This window comes from Sinocyclocheilus anshuiensis, unplaced genomic scaffold (assembly GCF_001515605.1).
Source record: "Sinocyclocheilus anshuiensis isolate Anshui unplaced genomic scaffold, SAMN03320099.WGS_v1.1 scaffold186, whole genome shotgun sequence".
In the NCBI taxonomy this organism is placed as follows: Eukaryota; Metazoa; Chordata; class Actinopteri; order Cypriniformes; family Cyprinidae; genus Sinocyclocheilus; species Sinocyclocheilus anshuiensis.
Window position 1 is genome coordinate 1,238,314 of NW_015542355.1, and position 20,690 is coordinate 1,259,003.

The following is a 20,690-nucleotide window of genomic DNA, read 5'->3' on the forward strand; positions in this document are numbered from 1 at the left end:
ACAGTAAAACTGCATTTTTAATTTTGTGGTCGAACGTCTCACAAATAACTCTAAATAACAGTCGAGCAATATAATAGATTTGTTTGTTCAAAATGAAATGTCCTATATAGTGCCTGTGGTACACCTGTTGTTTCTCATTCTTTATGACCACCATTTAGTTTATATAAATAATTTTCAATATATAACTGACTGGTGACAGACAGATTATGTTTTGTATCATAGTGTGTGTGTGGATATTTTCAGTTGCTAAGGCCTTTTGGGGCGTTTTAGAGTTCAATCTACCATATTATAGCTGAATTATCTTTTTTTTTAAGACATAGCAAGTACTTCAAATGTTCTGTGCAAAAAAACATTGTATCATCTTAGTAGCATGTTTTCTTTTGAAATGCAGAAAGGAAGAATGGAAAAGTAGAAGGAGGGTGGGAGAAAGAGGGAGAGGCGGGGAGGGGGAGCAATAAATTAAGGAAGAGACAGCATTTAGGCCTTTCCTTTTTCTGACTCCCCACTTCCTGTCTGACCGCCTGGCAGTCCCTGATAAGCTCCAGCATTCCCTCACTAGGCAATTCCACTGTTCCCAGATCACCTCGAGAATGCCACCAAATAAATAAATACATTCAATGTCCTGTCCTCAGAGTAATTCAGAAATCACTGCAGTGACTAAACCTGAGATACACAAACTTATCCAACGTTCAGCGATGGAGAAAATGCTGTCAATCTGAACGATTGCGGTTTAAAAAATTGACTTTCACAGCAGTGGTGTGTAGAATAACTTTTATCTCAGTTTTATTTGAAAATAGAATTTCAGTAAGACATTCTGCAGTTCAAATGATTTTCCAGACCTGCTTTACATCAGATTATCACAGTTACTGTTTTGAAGGTCTGCAATCTAATCTCGAAAGTTTAAAGGGAAATGTGACTCTGTTACCCAGGCCTCCACCCATCCTTCCTGAAAACGGACCCCTGTTGGAAAACTATGCTTGTAAAGGAGTGCTTTGTTGGGATTCGGTAGCCAGCGCTATTGTTTATTGTCCCTCGGGATTCGCTACCACGGAGTGTCATTTTGCAGACACGCATTGAATGCGTTTTGTTGGTAGAGAGATAGCAAAAACTTGTTTTTTGGCAGGATAATGTTCTTCGATTGCACCCTGACAGATCATCCATTCATCAAAGTAACAACAGTGAAGCTTTCGCTTTTCAAAATGGCATAAAGATCAACTCTGATCCTCTTAACCCAACTTGCCTGCCTGCTTGGGACACTTGATTATTGCTAATTCTGTCTGCTCTGATTCAGATTGCTAAATTGTTTGTTCATTTGTTTGAGCATTGCCTTTGTGGCGATAATCCTAGATATTTGTGAAGGTTTTGCCTAAAGGTATCTCCCTTCTATTTCATTGAATGCTTGGAGTGTGAGTGTGAGTGTGAGTGTGTGTGTGTGTGTGTGTGTGTGTGTGTGTGTGTGTAGCTACTGATTGGGACACTTGATTATTGCTAATTCTGTCTGCTCTGATTCAGATTGCTAAATTGTTTGTTCATTTGTTTGAGCATTGCCTTTGTGGCGATAATCCTAGATATTTGTGAAGGTTTTGCCTAAAGGTATCTCCCTTCTATTTCATTGAATGCTTGGAGTGTGAGTGTGAGTGTGAGTGTGTGTGTGTGTGTGTGTGTGTGTGTGTGTGGAGCTGCTGAAGACAGCTTTGAGCTGTGAGAAGATTAAAGGGAAGAGACGAGGCTTAGACACTGCCAGAGAAGATGAGCCCAATCTCAGAAAGTGCAACAGGAGGGTGTTGGAGGGGGGAAGGAGATGGTAGGATGTCCATAGTCTTATCTCACCTACAGTTAATCTTCTTAAGCAAAACACCGAAGGTACACATGTTTTCTAGGTTGCATGAGATAACTCGCTCTTGAAGATGTCATCATCATCTTGTGTCATTTCTTAGAGGTCAGTCTCTTAGGGGCATACAGATTTCGGACAGGCGGATTTTGAAGACAGATGGCTGTGCTCCGTGACCCCTGTCTGTCAGAGCAGATCTGAAACCGGCTTCACATTCTGTCTGAAGGGTTGGTCCTTAAAAACCTAGTCACATATGTGCTATAGATGCATTGAGCATTAAGCTGTAGAACTCACAGGTTAAACTCACAGGTTAAAATGCCACATTTGCATTTAGACATTTTTTCAGCCATTTTAAATGTATTATTATATGTGTGTGTGTGTGTGTGTGTGTATGTATAGTATAATATATATATATATATAAATGTCCAAAAATGGCAATGTCTAGCAAAAAGATAATTAAATTGTTGTATAGGATGTGCACACACATTTCTCAAATTAAAATTAATGTTGCTTTTACTCAAAATTCATTCAAAATATTGTGTTTTCAGTATGTTTTTCATTTGATGGGGGGTTGTGTTTGCGGAACGATGTATGTTAAAAGCACATGTCCAGTTTTGTGTGAGTGAAGGAAGAGTGGAGAGATTCGTCCTTGCGCACATGGATCGCGTAACATTATGCGCTCTCGTTATTGTCATTAAGATCACAATATAGAAACCGCCTAAAATTAGAAATTTACTAAAAACAAGCCTATGGCAAGACATCTGGTAGGGGGGGCACCTGGGGTGGCCAGCCAAATTTCAGGGGGGGCCGGTGCCACCCCTGGCCACCACGTAGACACGCCCCTGCTTCTTATTCATACAGGACTTCATATAAGTCACATAGACTGTTTCATACAAGAGTGTGAAATATGAATATAAAGGGGATTTTATTAAGTATTAAGTATTAAGTTTTATTAATACCCTTTGTATTTGAGAAGCCTTTGTTGGTCTCTGGGCATTATTGCGCTTTGTTTTGGGGCTGCAGCCATAATGTGGGCAGCAGAGGAATGTTTGTATTCCTACTCGTTTGCTATTCTTGTAGATAAACGGCAAGCTGGTTGCTGAAGAAAATGTCACCAATGACCGTAAAAGCTCTGATGCAATGTTTTTCCTATAAATCAAAATTATTTTATTTTATTTTTTATTTTATGCATATCTTTTTTTTTATTTTATTGTATGTGGGGGGTTTGTGAGAGATTTTAGGAATGGACTGCCTGTTGGGATTTCTAGATCAGACAGATCATAAACCCTGAGCAATCAGCAGTAAGCCTTGTGGCTTATCTTGCCATCTTAATTCCACATGAATTAGTTTATTTGTCACACCTTAATCAGAGAAGCTTTAGATCCTCTCATCTATGTCATTATGAGAAACGACCATATAGAAGCATTTTAATGCTCTCTGATCATTTTAGATATTATTTCCCATCATTTATTTGAACTATAGCACCATTGCGAATCATAATCCAAACTGGTATGTAATTTCTGGGTATCCTTCAAAATCTACTCCTGTCTTCCTGTGGATTAAACATCTTATTAGGTTTAATATTTACTCTGGAAATTGAAGGAAATGTTGACCAAACACTAATAAACTCTGAAATAAGGGTCAAATCCAATAGCTAAGACAAGTCCGAGCTTATTGTCGGTCCAGTGGACAAACACACAATCTCTAGCAGTTACCCCAAATGAGAATTGAAAAATGACTTGCTGTGTGGCAGTGTCAAGGAGATGACATGCTAAGGTGCAACCGTGAGGCTTGTCCTGCTGCATTTCTGTGCCTTCAGAAGTGTGTACTACAAGATCCACTCTTGAGTCTCTTAGCACTCATTCTCAACAGGAGGCAGATAAATGCTTAGATGGTCCTGGTGGACCGCTGTGCCTGTCTGTTTCTCTTTTTGAACTCATGACTGCTCAAGGTCAGACTGTGCACTCAAGTGCAAATAACTTTTCTATGGAAGCCTTACACCAGACAGCCCTTGACAAAAATCACACTGAGATGCAACCAGTTTTCTGATGTATTTGCCTGAAGAGTCAAAGTGGATTTTTTTTGTTGTTTTTTTTTTTGTTTTTTTTGTTTTTTTGACTGAAGTAATCTCAAATCTGGTATGTATTTGTAATTGTTTTGGTCATTTTTAAATGTTTATTTATTTGTTTATATTTTTATTTAAATGTTTATTTTTACATTTTGTATTTATATTTTTTATTTATTTTATCTTTTTCATATCTTTTTCATCGTATATCTTTTTTTATTATTTACTTTTTAAATGTTTATTTATGTTTTTAATTCTTATAATTTTTTTTATTTTAATTTTTATTTATCTTTGGAATGTAATTTTGTTTTTTTTTGTTTTTTTTACATTTTGTTTTTGTTTTTTATTATAAAATGTATTTTAGATTAAAAAAAATCTATATAAAAATTATAGACATGTTTGAGAGTCCTTGAAGTCAGTTATTTAAAAATCTGGATTTGTTACATCAGCACCGGGGAACACAGATTTCAGTGAGTGTCAGGAATTATTTTGAAAAACACTTTGAAGTCAGGGCTGGATTTGGTTTTGCTTTGAATTCGCTTTTGAGATCAGCGCTGGCTGAGTGTCATATTCAAAACCTGCGGGGTAACTCTTGATGAGTAAAAACCCCTGATTGAGAGGCATATTTATCTCAATAACAGCTCCCCTTGAGCCTATGGCCTGGATCAAATTTCTCTGGCAAAACAAGTGAAAGGATTATGACACACAAGTAATGTCCCTGTGTCATAATGCAACCACCTGAACTGGTATAAACATTACAGATATGATCCTAGATCAGCAGGCCTCTAATGAGATTTGTTACGCATTACAATTATCAAGCCCATAGTGGTGGTTAAGCTTTATCTGGGTCGTGGGTGTCTAGATCATGATTAACCCATGAGCAGCTCGACAGCACATATTACATTCAGAGTCGGACCACCTGTCAGTAACATGAAATGAAGATGACATCACTGCTGTTACTCCTCTATGGCATCAGCTGTGAACTAAAGCTTGCTTTTATGACATCAGGTATATTAATGAGGCAAAAATTGATATAAAAGTCGTGCTGTTTCAAACTGAGTCACTCCTTTCAGCTGCTACATTTCAAAGAATATTCCAGTTTTTTTTTTTTTTCAATTGAATGCCTATGTAAAGCATGACTACAGGCAATAATTTTATCTTTTGTGTAAATTCAACGGAAAATGTTATTTTGAATACTCATCTCTCAGAAGTATTTGTCAAATGAACATATCAGTGCCATCAGAGTGCATTGTGTCATTGTTCACAAACAAGATGTCAAAATATTTAGCCATGTTGTCAAAATAACAGTGTACTCATTTGTCAGTGTTCGTGGGTGGGGATTGAGCAATATGACGTCATATTGCTCAGAAAATCAAATCAGCTTGATAATTGAGCCCCAAAAAAAAGGAGTGAATGGATTTTTATCATTGTAGGGGGATTGTGTGCACACTGATAAGCCACATTTATATGCAAACACCATGTAAAAGTGAATTTTGCATCTGATGTGCCACATTTATATGCATACACCATGTAAAAGTGAATTTTGCATCTGATTAATATAATATTATATACTTGTTTTTGGACGTTCATCTTCAGCATATGGCTTAGTGAGTCATTTTTTCTTAATTTTACTTTTGCAAGATGATATTTTGGCATACTTTGTTTGCTGCTGTATTTCAGAACACATTCACACAGGTGTCATGTTTCACTGATTTATTCGATTTTTTTATTTTCATTTGTTCTTGTTTGTTTCGTTAGTTTTTTTTTTTATTTTTAGATTAGCTTTGCCAACATCTAACGCCATTTATCAGTTGTCAGGCATAACATAATTATTATTAGCTTATTGCCATTAATTAATAATTGAATATTACTAATGTTAGGGCTGGGTATCGATTCAGATATTTCGATTCGATTTCGATTCGCAAGCTCTCGATTCGATTCGATTCTCGATTTTTTTTTATTACATTCAGTGAATATAGTTTTAATACAAATGCTATTGATATTTCAAAAAAAATGAACAGTAAACATCAGTTTACAAATGGTCAATTAATAAAAAGAAATTAAGAACCACATGCCTGTATTTTAAACCTATTCTTTTTTTTGTATAGGGTCCTTTTTTAAACAAAAATAGGGCCCTATAAAATGCTCTTAATTTTTCTGGTAATCAGATGAAGGCATAAAACATTAATTTAATTTATCCTAATCAAATTAAAAGTAAACCCTTTTATTTTTTGGGATATATCGCATTACCGAATACCGGCACAAGTCTATGCACAACAGAGGTTTACTTAAGCTTAAAAAGAAAACAGATGTGATTATTCTTTTAAAAATAAAGATTAATATTTATTAGCAGTAGTAACATTGAGTCTTAATATATTCTGACAGTTTCTTAACATTAAACTAACGGCGGTAGTTTTCTCAAATGAAACGGTAAAATGCTAATGAAGTGACTCTCAGAGCAGCTGGAGATGACATTCGTGTTCATATCATCATATAGTGAGACGGCAGAAGCTGAAAACACCGCGAGCATCATCCGCGCTTTAGTAAGTGTGTAGTAAACAAAACAGTGCGCTGCGCCATTCATTCATTGCGGAAATCATGGCGCCTTATGCGCAGTATCAAATGCTTCCGCAGATTTTTAGTATTACTATTGCATTTCACCTGAGCATTGCAAATCACGCGTATGGCCATGATAAGCGCTGAATGAATGACAGGCTTTCTGTTGTAACATCGCGCAAGGTAAATAAGGGTGACATCTAGTGGAGAAGACTAATGATAAGATTCACGTTAATCAGATCTTGTTTTAAATGTGTGCTGAAATAAATAGCGGAAAAGATCGATTTGCGGCTTTTGAGAATCGATATCGAATCGACGTCATTTTAAATAACGATTAATCGAAAAATCGATTTTGCCCAGCCCTAACTAATGTATATCAATTAAATATATTTTTTATTTTAAACCATCCAGCTTGTTCATGTTATACTGTAAGTGTATTTGCTGATCCATAGACATTAAGTTAAAAATCCTTTTTCTTTTGATAAAGAATAACAGTGTTATCTGTAGTGATTGTTTTGTGTTTTGCTGGGACTTATGGGAGTTTTATCTGTGGCTGAAATTGTTCCCTGCAGGAGCTTTGTCAAGGGTGGTGATATTCTGTAAATTGGTATTTTTCCATAAACCGGTCGTCGCAGTTTCTCTGGGACTGTGTTTTCATAACTCCTTGTTTTCAGATGAAATATTGTTGCTCTCTTCTCCTTGGTTGATTTCTCTGTATTCAAGCGGCCACCACAAACACCAGCATTCACGCTGGGAATATGTTGTTATATACACAACTTGAGAGTTTGATAACAGGCGCGACCTCAGCAGGAGGAAACGTGACCGGCACCAGGATGTGCATGCATGTGTGTCTGTGTGTCGAGACGTGCCACAGGATCCTCATCCTTTCTGCTTCTGTTTGTTTCCATTGATCCTCGGGTTAATCAGAGCTCCTCAGAAGCAAAAATGCAAAACGGAGATGATTAATTACGACCAAACACAACATCACGACCTGCTGTTGCTGTTCATGCCCATTCTTTTGGCCTTCCAGCTTCCCCTATCATAAACTTTACTCAGTTATGGCTTTGTGTGTTTTTAAGACAGGTTTAACTGTGGAATTGCAGTAGCAGGGCTGTATGTGTTTTTGTGACAGTATCGCTAAACTGAAGTGACACTGTGTGGGAACGTTAAGTCTTCTGAGAGCGTAATGTAATCCAGCCCCTATGATGCTTGGCCTTTCTGATGTTGTTGCTAATTTTATTGCAAATATTTTTGGCTCGCAACTGATATTTTCCACTACATAATACTAAATAATTTTAAAGTAGCGCAGTTGCTGCTTTGTTTCATGTTATGATGGTAAAGGACAGAAAGGGCAGCATAAAGAATGCTGTATGTTTTTCTTTTTGATGGCCGAGAGATTCTTTATTCAGCTCAACAAACATTTGTTTTATCGGTTCTCACGTCAAATTAAGATCAATGCGTCACTCAGCCTACCAGAGAAGCTTTATCTACTGCTGTAGTCAAGCATCTGATGTATATAAGAACCTTGTTGAAATGCACGTCTTAATCGAAAAGTCCATACTGCTCCTCAAACTGATAAACTGCATCCATCCTAGACTGAGCCGGATCTCTTTCCTGATACACTAGCTCTGCAGAGCTATAGATAAGGCTTTGGTCTCATTGATTTATCTGCACTGCACTGTTTTCCATAAGATTTAGAGGACTGGAGCTCTATGGTAGTTACATTGTCTTCATAGATGGGTAATTAGTTTTTGGATATTCATCCTCAGCATGTGTCTTAATTATCAAATGCATAATTTTTCTGAATTTTACTTCTGTTAGATGGGCATAGTTTGGCATAATTTGCTTGCAGCTGTATTTCAGGTGATATAAACACAGGAATTGCATCACGATTCACTACATATTGATTACCTTTGTCATTATCTAATGCCATGTAACATAATAATAATTATTAGCTTATTGGCATTAATTATGGATAAATGGTTTTAATAAATTATTAGAATATGAATATGAATTACATATAAAAATATTTATTTATTTATGATACATTATTAGATATTTTTATATACTATACCATTCAAAATATAAAATGCACTATACCGGGATTGGTAGGATATTTTTAATGTTTTTAAAATAAGTCTCTTATGCTCACCAAGGCTACATTTATTTGATGAAAAATACAGTAAAAACAGCAATATTGTGAAATATTTAAAATAACTTTTCTATTTGAATATATTTTACAATTTCATTTTATTCCAGTGATGGCAAAGCTGAATTTTCAGCAGCCATTACTCCAGTCTTGTGATTCTAATATGCTGATTTGGTGCTTAAGAAGCATTCTTATTATTATCAATGTTGAAAACAATTTTGCTGTTGAAACCGTGATGCCTTGATGAACAGAAAATTAAATTTGGAATAGATTTTTTGGTAGCAATGTGAAAAGTATTTGCTGTCAATTTTGATCAATTTAATGCTTCCTGTGGTCAATTTGATCAATTGAATGCGTCAAGCACCACTGTGCCCCCCTTCAGGTATTAATTTATTCAATGCACTGTATTAACATGGAGGTTTCCATTTCATCTGTCAGTGGGTTTGTGTCACTTATGACAGCAGTGGTGTGAGTTTTGATTAATACAGCCTTAAACTGAGATGATAGACGTGTATCCGAATCAGATTAAAGGCATTAGGTTTGTGTGTCACAGATCATCACATTTTGCAGCTCCTGTAAAACACAGGGTAATCCCAGCACAATTCATCATGTTAATCCAGTGGACAGATTGCATCACCTGCCACCTCTCAATATTGTACAGATTCGACTCCCAGCTGTCAGTCACTGTGTTGAAGCGATCACATCTGGGCCAGAGGAGCATCCTGAGCGCAGCGATTGATGCACGAGCGACAAGGGCTCATATTGAAGTTATTTCAGGATCTTAGATGGTGATGCAGGTGTTTGTGTGTGTGTGACCCTGCATCCTTTGTGTTGTTGGAGTGTGTCCCAGTCTTTCTTATCTGGCCCAGCTCTCTTTCCTGTATCCCTGTTTAACACAATGCACAGGAAACCGGAAAGAAGGAAACAGGAATTTACACTGGATTTAGACTCTGTCTTCACTTCCACCGTTGCCCTTATATGTCAGCGTCAGCCCAGTGTTTCTCACCCAAAATGCAACAGCCATAATTAAAGAACAAGCATAACTGGTTGCAGATCCGCATATGTGTGTTTTTTTTTTTTTGTGAATCCAATGAAAACATACAGGTTGCATTTCCCCCTATTAAAAAGAAAAGTAACTATATAATCTTTTAATTAAGATTGTTTTATAAATATTATTTTAATATATAAAAAGTGACCTAAAAATGTGACTTATAAAATTTGGCTAAAATATGACATGTTCCTGTCAGGTTTTCTTCCTGCCCCATTTCTCACCTATTTTGACTTTGTAGAAATAATTTTTTTCAGTTGTCTTGATATGGAGTCCATTGTTTTTTTTTCTGTCCATTTTTCACCATCCACATTAATCAGATTTCTCTCTGCGCCCTCATTACTGCTTCAATTAACCTTGAACTGCTCAGCTGCACTAAAGTCCATCGCAGAGACTCTTATCATTCCTTTTCATCATCACATCCACCCTCACAGCCCTCTCTTACGACACGCAATCTTACTTCTGAAGTTAAACTAATGACTTACAAATATTTCTCAAATGAACCAAACAGAGACATAGTTTGATAGAACTGATGCTCTCTATCCGCTCTCGAGCATTGCCTGTAATTACTGAGAGATAATAGAGAGGAGAAGAGGAAATTGGAAAGAGAAATGGCAGTAGAGAGAGAGAGAAGTCAAAAAGAGACAAGGGAATAAGGGATTTCTTGTCAGATAAGGAGTTTTTTAGAAGAGGTGACAGAGAGCAACTTTGACTGGTTTCTCTGTACACAAATCAAAGACGTATGAAGATGTTTTAAAATCTACACATTTACTACACAAGTTCTTAAAAATATAACTTTTGTAGTTGTGGTTTTTAAAAACAAACAAAAAAATTATACAAAAATTGGTGTACCAAAGTAAAAGGCTTAATGGTTTATGGTTAATGGTGACAACGAAAGGGTGTCCTAGGTGGGGAAAAAAATAAATAAAATAAAATGTAAGTTAAAAATTAAAAATACTTGCAAAACCTCCAGGCAGTAATACCACCTAGATGTTTTTCCATTCTCCAGACCAATAATAATTTTAATTATTTATTATATCTTGTAATTGGGACACTGAGAGCATCATTCTATATTAGGCCTATATGTCTAGATTTCTTTACAAAAAAAATTATGTAATGCTGGTGTGTTTTATCAGGTAATCTTTTCTCAGCATATTAAAATTCTGTCCCTCAGATAGTAATTTTCCCTGAAGGCACACAAATAAGAGCCTCCCTACCACATCGAGAGTGTTCATTACGAAACCACTTCATAAAGGTTTTTTCAGTGACATGAAGAAAACCATCAGTCAGTCTCTCAGATAGGCAGTGCGCTTGTGTACGTCTCCACCCCGGCCATCAGTTCTCGGGTTGATCTGATCAAGGCTTTATAGTCTAGATTAGATTTGTCATTCTCAGTTGACTCATTTTGAGTCTCAGATCTGACTGAAGACCCAGGGCAGGAATGCTTTAACGGTAACTTTGCAGTGTAGATAGACTTAGGACAGGAAGTTCCACGCAAACTGTCAGATGCATCAAAGGCCTTTCCCAAACTCTTTATCAGAGCCTAGTGCCAACCTCCAAAAAATAAATAGTGCTCTTCCTGCAAATAAAAGCATCAACATCTCTATCTCAGTCATGCACATAAGCATGCGCATGGGAGCAAGCTCACATTGTGCTCGAACTGCCATGTTCATGTCTTCGTAAATCTCGTTATCCATGATTCCCTCAAGAAAGTTACATTAAAGTCAACTTGATTTTAATAACGTTCATACTGTGACATATTTTAGAGTGAAACAGGATGTTCTGTGAGACAATAATATAGAGCAAGACTTGGCTGGATTGTGAAAAGCAGGTTGTTGTAGGGGTGGGATTTAAAATTGAGAGGGTTTGGTCTTGTCACCCATAAAGGACAGTCAGTTTGGATTTGTTAATACATTTAGTTTCTCACTGAATCTTTCACGATAAGACCAGGAACATTTAAAGGAACACTCCACTATTTTTGAAAATAGGCTCATTTTCCAACTCCCCTAGAGTTAAACAGTTGAGTTTTACCGTTTTCGAATCCATTCAGCCGATCTCCGGGTCTGGCGGTAACACTTTTAGCTGTAGCTTAGCATAGATCATTGAATCTGATTAGACCATTAGCATCTCGCTCAAAAATGACCAAAGAGTTTAGATATTTTTCCCATTTAAAACTTGACTCTTCTGTAGTTACATCGTGTACTAAGACCGACGGAAAATGAAAAGTTGCGATTTTCTTGGCCGATATGGCTAGGAACTATACTCTCATTCTGGTGTAATAATCAAGGAACTTTGCTGCCGTACCAAGGGTACAGCAGCAAAGTTCCTTGATTATTACGCCGGAATGAGAGTATAGTTCCTAGCCATATCGGCCAAGAAAATCGCAACTTTTCATTTTCCGTCGGTCTTAGTACACGATGTAACTACAGAAGAGTCAAGTTTTAAATAGGAAAAATATGTAATAATGCTACCGTCAGACCCGGAGATCGGCTGAATGGATTCGAAAATGGTAAAACTCAACTGTTTAACTCTAGGGGAGTTGGGAAATTAGCCTATTTTCAAAAATAGTGGAGTGTTCCTTTAAGAAAGGAAAATAGGCTCGTTTTTGATTTCTTGTTCACTTAAAGGTTAATATCTGAGACCATGAAGGACATTAAACCCATTGTCTTGATTAAGCTATGCACAGCATGATTGTCAATAGTGTTGATTTATGTTAGTGCAGCACTTTAGAATAATGGGGTTATCCTAGAAATTAGATGGTTTTCAGCAAAATGTTCCACATAGAAACTTCAGGCTCAGCTGATATTAAACCGGTGCGGTGCATAAAAATATTAATTAATAACCTAGCACTTGCATATCACAGATAAATTGCACGCAGTCACATTGTTTTAGGGTCTCAGAGTACAATATTATAATTGTGATGATTTCTGTCTTTATATAACCAAAGTGAGTTGTTAGATTAGAAATACATTTTATTTGTTGATTTATGTAGTTAACTATTCAAATGTTTCGGATCGGTACAATTTTTAAAAATATTCTTGAATGAAGTGTTTTATGCTTATCAAGGCTGCATTTATTTGATGATAAAATGCAGTAAAAACAGCTATATTATGAAATATTATTACAATTTAAAATAATTTTCTTTCTTTTTTTTAATAATTAAAAATGTAATTTATTCCTGTGATGGCAAAGCTGAATTTTCAGCAGGCATTACTCCAGCCATCAGTGTCACATGATCCTTCACTCTAATATGCTGATGTGGTTCTCAAGAAACATTTTTATTATTATTAATGTTGAAAATAGTTTTGCTGCTTAATATTTTTGTGGAAGCTGTGATTTTTATTTATTTATTTAAAAAAAAAATTCCAGGATTCAAATAGAAAGTTCAAAAGAACAGCATTTATTTAAAATATAATTTTTTTGTAAATTTTTACTATCATTTATAATCGATTAAATGCATCTTTGCTGAATAAAAATATTAATTTCTTAAAAAAACATCTTACTGACCTCAAACTTTTGAATGGTATAGTCTGCAAGCGTAAGTTTTATTTGTATTATATTTATTTAAAGGAGACATATTATGCCCCTTTTTTACAATATGTAATATAAGTCTCTGGTGTCCCCAGAATGTGTCTGTGAAGTTTCAGCTCAAAATACTCCACAGATCATTTATTATATCATTGTGAAAATGCCTATTTTGAGTGGAAGTAGAATCACGGTGTTTTTTGGGCCTGTCTCTTTAAATGCAAATGAGCTGCTGCTCCCCGCCCCCTTTTCCAGAATAGAGCTGTGCCATTACAGCTCGGACCTGCTAAAAACATCTGTTTTGGTTCTGATTATCATGTTTATCATGCACCGGGGACCTGATTATAGCACTTAAAACCTGAAAAAGTCAGATTTTCATGATATGTCACCTTTAATGTCTGAATGTCATTTTGTATGTACGTATGTCTGTTTTGCTTAATATAAAAATGCAGTGAATATTTATATACTGGCACTGTACCTTGTGTATCTTTGTTGTAAACCTGATGTCACATTAATGTTTTAATTTATGCGCGTGCGTGAGCGTGTGTAGTGTCACTGTTCCAATGTTTAATGGGCATTACTGGTGTCCATGACTTACTAGATGGGTTTTTGGTTGATGACACCTCATTACCTCTCCAGCATGTGTGGCTCTAACTGATGATCTTTCCATCTCTTTTCTGACTTCATGCCACTCTGTAGAATATATTATTCAGATCAGACCTGCTCACATCACTTGCTGCTGCTGCTGCTTCTTCTCATTAGTCTTACAGAGAATAGAAGTCTGTATTCAATAATTGACTTTCACATGAGCTGCTTTCTCTTTCTGTATGTTCTTCTCATTGACCAAACCTGTCCTCAGAGCTTTCCTTCAAACTTTCTGGGGTTCACAACTGAACAAACAAAAGCACATTTGCATCAGCGAAAACAGTCAGTGTGTTTGGAGGACTATAATGCCAGAAATCATTTGCAGGCTCATTAGGCTGATGGGATTGGGACAGTACTGGAATGTCATTAGGGTTAAATCAGAAGATGCTGTGATTGTATTATGCTCGACGAGTCAGGAAATGGGCTCTTCGCTTTTGTCCCTCTGTCATTCTCACAGTAAAACAGAAAAATCCCTTAAAATATTTCCTGGAGGAATCATTTATCATTGTTAAATGACTATAAACAACTACAGTAGCATTGGACATTCACTTGAATTTGTCCATCCACAGCACAGATGCTTTCCTCCTGTGGCATGTAAAGAGCTTCATGTTTGTTTGAGGTTAATTGCTTTCCCAATCAGTGAGTTTAATAGGATCATTTAAACACTGCTAAGATCCTCATGTGGATCTGAGAGACTCTGTGTTCACAAGAGAGAAAAACACTCCCAAAAGTGCTCTGATTAATGAGAGAGGCTGATGCTAACACAGGTTCCCTACTGCGTGTCAGCTACTAGTTTAATCTCTTATTGAGGCTTTAGTAGAACGATCAAGAGATGGGGAGAAGACTTGGGAATGCTGGCTAATTAACCTAATGATTGAGAAGCTCTTCTTTGGTCGATGCTGATAAACACAGTGATTATAGATAGATGCCCTGAAAATATAAGACTGGATGCACGAGTCAATAACTATCTATCATAAGTCCTGAATGAAGGAATGAAGTGCTCAAAACATATTATTTGGTGTTCCTTTATGTTCTTATTTATAATGACTGAGTTTATTGCATAGCATTTGCTGCCCTCTACTGGTGTGTAGGCAGTCATACAGTTTAAAGTCAAACTCTTGTTCTAAAAGTTAATGGAAAAATAATATTTTTTTTCCCTCTGTCTTTAAGCTTTACTTCTAAACTGCTTAGGGCTTAACATGCTTCGTATATGTACCCTAGCACGCAGATTATGGAAAATGTTCTTGAAGTTTGTGTTATTGTGAATGAACTGTAAATTATTGATTTAAAATGCTAGTGTTCATGCTAGAAAGCTGTTAATTAAATGTTTTATTTACAAATCTAGTTGATAGGATACACTAGAATAAACTCTTTAATGCTAGTTTGAAAGACATGAATACTCATCAACAATATTTAATATTTGCTATCGTTTAAAAGTTTGGGGTCAGAAAGGTTTTTTAATACTTTTAATAAAAGGACTTTTAGTTTACACCATGTGTGGTACATTGTCATGATAATCAGTACACATGTTGTCTGTACTCTCTGTATGTTTGTTTATAAATATTTTAATCTGAGAAGTGTTTCACAGTCCATACGGGCTGCGGATCACTGCCGTGACATCTGGTCCTTGACCGTGCCCTCAAATGACAGAGGGAGGCAGACTGGAGCACAGGATTAAGATATATTTTTCTTCTTTTGGTAAACAATAGAACTGCCACTGTTTGCAAGATAAATATGGAAGAGACACGACCAGAAATCTGTTTTCCCCTTTGACCTCTACAATGAATTGTTGATCAAGATTTTCAGTGAAAGCAGATCAATTCCTTTAGTTTATACATTCATAAAGTTCAATTCAACGTTTGATCCAGTCCCATATATAGGCTACATTTCAACGGCTTTATTTGACGAGAGTCATTGGAAGCAATTTGACAATAATTGCTAAATCAGGTTAAAGACCAGCCTGCAAACATAAAGCAGAAGAAAATGTCAGAAAGATGGGCACAAACAGGATTCTAGTTGAGGATTAGTGGGTTTACACTTAAGGGAGGGGAATTCGACATACGCATGGCATTGTGGCTCATTGCAGTGGGCCTGTGAATGTCCCTCTCCCTCCCACGTACCTTCTGCTAAGCCTGACACAAGATGCTCGGCAGTTGCGTCACCCAGTTTTTCTCCCAGCGGACTTTCATCTGAAATCATAAGTGACGAGCATTTTAGAAGCAGATTCTCTCTTATGAGTCTCTATGTGGCACGTATTTGTTTCTCCGGGAGCCTAGCTGAAGCATCCCAGCCAAGCTGGCGGATCAGACGGACAACCAGGACAGCTGGATTCAGCTGGTTTACCTCCACTTGGGGGAGTGTATGTCACTCCTGAATGTTTCGTAGCTTTTATTGGGGTTTCAAATGAGTGCACTTGGACTTGGAGACTGTCAGCTGGGTTGAATGGTAATATTTAGCGTTTTTCAAGTTGTTAATCGATTTTTGCTTTCTCTCCTTATCTTTCCAGGTGACCTGGCCCAACTTCAGCTGCCTCAGAAAAATGTAGAAGTGATCCAAGGGAAGATGGTAGTGCTGCAGGCTTCTTACACTGGTGTGGAGATTAAGAAAAATACAGTGGTCTGGAACTACATGTCCAGCAGCACAGAAATGGTGACTCTTTTCTATATGTTGTTTTTCTTTGTTTGTGTTGACAGAGACATTAGTGTCCTGCTGTGTGACATGCCATACTTCATCTAAAAATATTTTTTACACATCAGAATTATTTGATTTTATTAATTTGATGAACTCTTAATATTTTTTTATTCTTATTAATTGAGACAGCATTGAATATTTATACTTAATACAAATTTATTTGTCACACTAGAAATACTTAAGTGAACTGCAAAAAAGTTAAACAATTTATTTTTAAATAAATGACTTTTGAATGTTATATATACCCATTACACCCAAAAATCTCAGATGTTAAAAACATGAACATGTTATTTGTCGCTTTTATTTATTTAAAGCATACCTAGTCAGCTACTTTGACTGTGAATTAAATATAAATAAATAGCAGATAAAAATGTTAAAACAAGATTAACATAAGAAATAATAATTTAAAAAGTAATAATAATAAACAAAATGTAAATAAGCTAAGATTAAAAATAAACACCCAAGGTAGTGCAAAGTCTGTGTACAGTATACTGTGACGATGAGTAGTCAGATGTACATAGAATATAGTAGTAGTAGTAATAATAATATTAGCATAATTTAGGCTTGTCATAGTAAAAATTTTTATTTTGCCCATATAAACTGCTTTTAGTTACTAATAAACAATTAATAAATAGGTTAATATTACTATATTAATAACTATAATAATAATAATAATAATAATTGTAATCCCTTAATAATTAATATAAATATTATGGGAATTCTTAAGCTCTTTTTGTTAGAATAAATGAGAGACAATGTATTATAGTAAAAGGTAATACTCTGAAAACTATGAAATATGAATACTAATAATCACACAGTAATAAAGACTTTATAAGTAATATAGTTAATTAACTACTGTAGGTTGCTGAGCAATATAAGGAGTGCAGTATCTTGGGTCATGTGCATATATTGGCTGTTTTCAATTTGATTTCATCATTTTATAAAAGTAATTATAATGATAGATTTTTCTCAGATCGTAACATGGCATGCAGCTGATGTAATATAATGGTCACTCTCTGTCCCTGATCACTCCGGTTTGAGTTCCAGAGGTCAAGAGTGCACATAGACGAAATCCCACTCCTCATTATCACACACACACTCAAATAATCATGTGAACACGCTTCAAATGCAGTACAGCGAGGGGATTCTGCATAGATTTATAATGAAATCCGATAATGTTTTGTCAGCCCAAATTAGATTTTGAAATGGTCTGGTATTATGGGTGGGATTGTACTCATTCGTTAGTTTTTGTGCAGATGCCAGAACATTTTGCACCATCTGTGCATGTTGTGATTTGGATTATGAATGGCAGAGACTTTTCTGGACTGACTATAAAAAAATGTGTCTTAAAAATTATCACTTTTTATATAGATATTTTGTTTCTGTTTTAATTAATTAAATAATGTAGGATGGATGCTCATATCCAAATATTGCAATCACAGGATCACAAGTACAAGAAATCATGTGGGTCATCACAGCAGACTACATATCTCATATTGCCTGCAAACTTAGACCATCTTACCTTAAGAGCTAGTATAATACTGTGATTGAAATGTCCACTCTTGGCAGCAATTGTCTTTCATTTTGCATTACATGGCATCTCATTACTCTGTAAGAAACCGTGTTATCTGCAGATTGTAAAATCCTCTATCCTGCATTTTCTTCAGTTGAGATTAACTCTGCCCACTGAAGGATCATCTGATATGAATCCTTTAGACCTGTCCACTGAGAAATTCTGTGCCTGCCTCTGAGAGATTGATGATCTTATGTCATTTTTTTTTTACACAGTGGTTTAGAAATTTCCAGCCGTTTGCCTAAGCATTTTTTTGTCTTTTTTATTTTTGCAATATATTTAATTATTATTAGAAACGTCCAAACATTTGTTTTATATGTTAATACCCCCATCTGTTTATATTTTATTTAATGTGTGTGTGTGTGTGTGTGTGTGTGTGTGTGTGTGTATAAAATGTTTAACAATATACAGGTATATTTATTCATTACATGTTTCACTTTAAATCTCCTGAATTATCAACTATTCATACCTCATTTGTCATTTTGATGCCTTCCACCCTCTTCTTTGTCTTTCTTTAGATCATTTCATACGTCGGTGGAAGCTTAAGTCATAGCACTTCCCAGTTTGCTGGTCGAGTCGGTTTTATGCATAATATGCCCAACACCAACCTGTCCCTGTACATTAACAACACCAAAGCATCAGACTCAGGAAAGTACATGTGCCAGGTCATCATTCCGGAGGCCTCAGGACTCACCGGAGAGCTCATTCTTAATGTTAAAGGTGTGTACTTACTGCCACACTGTGGTGCACACATGCATAGTCCTAAAACACACATGCCTATGTACATGTCAGATGCTTGTTCTATGACACAGGCCATTCTTTCTTTCAGCGTTTTCCAGAAAGACACTTTAAATGCAGATTTAACATCACGTGACCCATCCTGTCTCTTTCAGTCCCTCCTTCAGTGCCAGTTTGTCAAGTTAAAGGAAAGCCTGTTCTTAAAGGGAACATCACTCTGGCTTGTAACTCTAATGATGGTAAGCCGGCACCAGAATACAAGTGGACCAAGACTAGCCCCACCTCAGAGATCTTCTTCCCTCCTGCACAAAGTGAGTCTATCTTTGTGTCCAAGTAAGACACAAGAATATGTTTAAATAATGTATTCATTCTCCTTTCTATTAGCATGATGTGTCTCATTAGCATTAACATGTTTCTCCAAAAATGGCTAAATTATTTTTGTAAACATGCAAATCTAACTTTACCATCCCACTGTTGTTGTTATTGTAGATGAAACGGCGGGAACTTTAAAACTGAACAATCTGAGCAGTAATATGTCGGGGAAATACATGTGCACTGCATCCAACTCTGCAGGAGTGGAGACGTGCTACATCAACCTGGAAGTCATCACATGTAATTTAAGTCGTCTGAAGATCAAAAATAAAATCGTAAATTAAAAGGCATACGTTAACTTTTCCTGTTCCTTTCGTACAGCGACTAATGCAGGGATGATCGCTGGTGTTACGATTGGTTGTATTGTGGCTCTCATCCTGATCATTCTCTTCTTCGTCTTCATGTGGACAAGACGGAAGGACACCGAAGAGGATTTGGCCAATGAAATCAAGTAAGATAATTGAGATTTGTTGATTGATTTAGTGATTTCTAACTTGTGTAGACATTAAGTTTTTTTTGTGTGTTACAGAGAGGATGCTCAGGCTCCCAAACGCGTCTCATGGGCCAAGAGTGGCACTGGATCTGACATCATCTCTAAAAACGGCACCCTGTCCTCCATTCACACCGGCTCTTACCCACGAGACACCCAGAACCACCACCATTACCCTCACTCCGACACCGCGTCCATCCTCACGGCCACAGGGGGCAGCACAACCGACTACCGCTCGCAGCCTCCAGCAGACGCCACACTGGAGCGCACATTGCCAGGCTACAACACCAACCCCACCCTGCCCCGTGGACCCTCGGGACCCCCCAGCACCAATGGAGGCTCCCAGCACACCTCAGTGCCACGGCCAGCCTCCGCCCAGCCTCGGATTCCACGTCCGCCTGTGCTGCCCACCACCGTAACTGCTGCCAACATCTCCCGCATGGGAGGGGTACCCATTATGGTGCCGGCGCAAAACCAGGCTGGCTCTCTGGTCTAGAACCAAACATTTCTGCTCAACCTCTGAAGGGAAAGAGAGAAGAGGACTGTCTGCGGTCCCACAAACTGATGCACATTGGAAAGGATGGATTGGAACCGATAAGCATATTGCCTCTGTATGGAAACCGTATGATGTAATTTTCTTTTAGATTTTTTTTTTATATAGAAAAAAAATGTAAGCAAATATATGTAAAGATGCTCATTTTATTGTTTTATAGTTTTTACTGTTCAGTGTATTACAGAAAAGCCTCTACTCTCTATAAAGTGGAACTTGTTAAACAGTAAACAAAAAGACACTGACCTGGAACTATTCACTTTTCTTTTTTTTTTCACTTTTATTTGTGTTCTTTTTTTGTTGTTACTGCTTTACTGATTGTTCTTTTTGCAATCTAAAGATGCTAACTTGCCTTGATAAAAACAAATGAAAGGTTTATTCCACATTATTTAAAGACACTCCTCATGAATAATTATGTTTACATATGTTTAATGCATATGCGATCAGTCCACCGTAT

General features: G+C 36.6%; 1 protein-coding gene across 2 annotated transcripts in view; it reads left to right on the forward strand.

The window, feature by feature from the left end:
- Window positions 1-20,270, forward strand: part of LOC107691642 (endothelial cell-selective adhesion molecule-like) — a 32,243-nt gene extending 11,973 nt beyond the window's left edge. The window contains exons 1-7 of one of the 2 annotated variants that reach the window (XM_016490370.1): window positions 15,976-16,178; window positions 16,326-16,468; window positions 18,602-18,803; window positions 18,977-19,132; window positions 19,311-19,433; window positions 19,515-19,644; window positions 19,723-20,269. In XM_016490370.1, the coding sequence (XP_016345856.1) occupies window positions 16,382-16,468; window positions 18,602-18,803; window positions 18,977-19,132; window positions 19,311-19,433; window positions 19,515-19,644; window positions 19,723-20,179 (1,155 nt within the window). In that variant the 5' untranslated portion in view covers window positions 15,976-16,178; window positions 16,326-16,381 and the 3' untranslated portion in view covers window positions 20,180-20,269. Of the gene's footprint in view, window positions 1-15,975; window positions 16,179-16,325; window positions 16,469-18,601; window positions 18,804-18,976; window positions 19,133-19,310; window positions 19,434-19,514; window positions 19,645-19,722 lie in introns of those variants that run through there. The other variant, XM_016490369.1, reaches the window with a different exon arrangement.
- The last annotated feature ends 420 nt before the right edge of the window (window positions 20,271-20,690 follow it).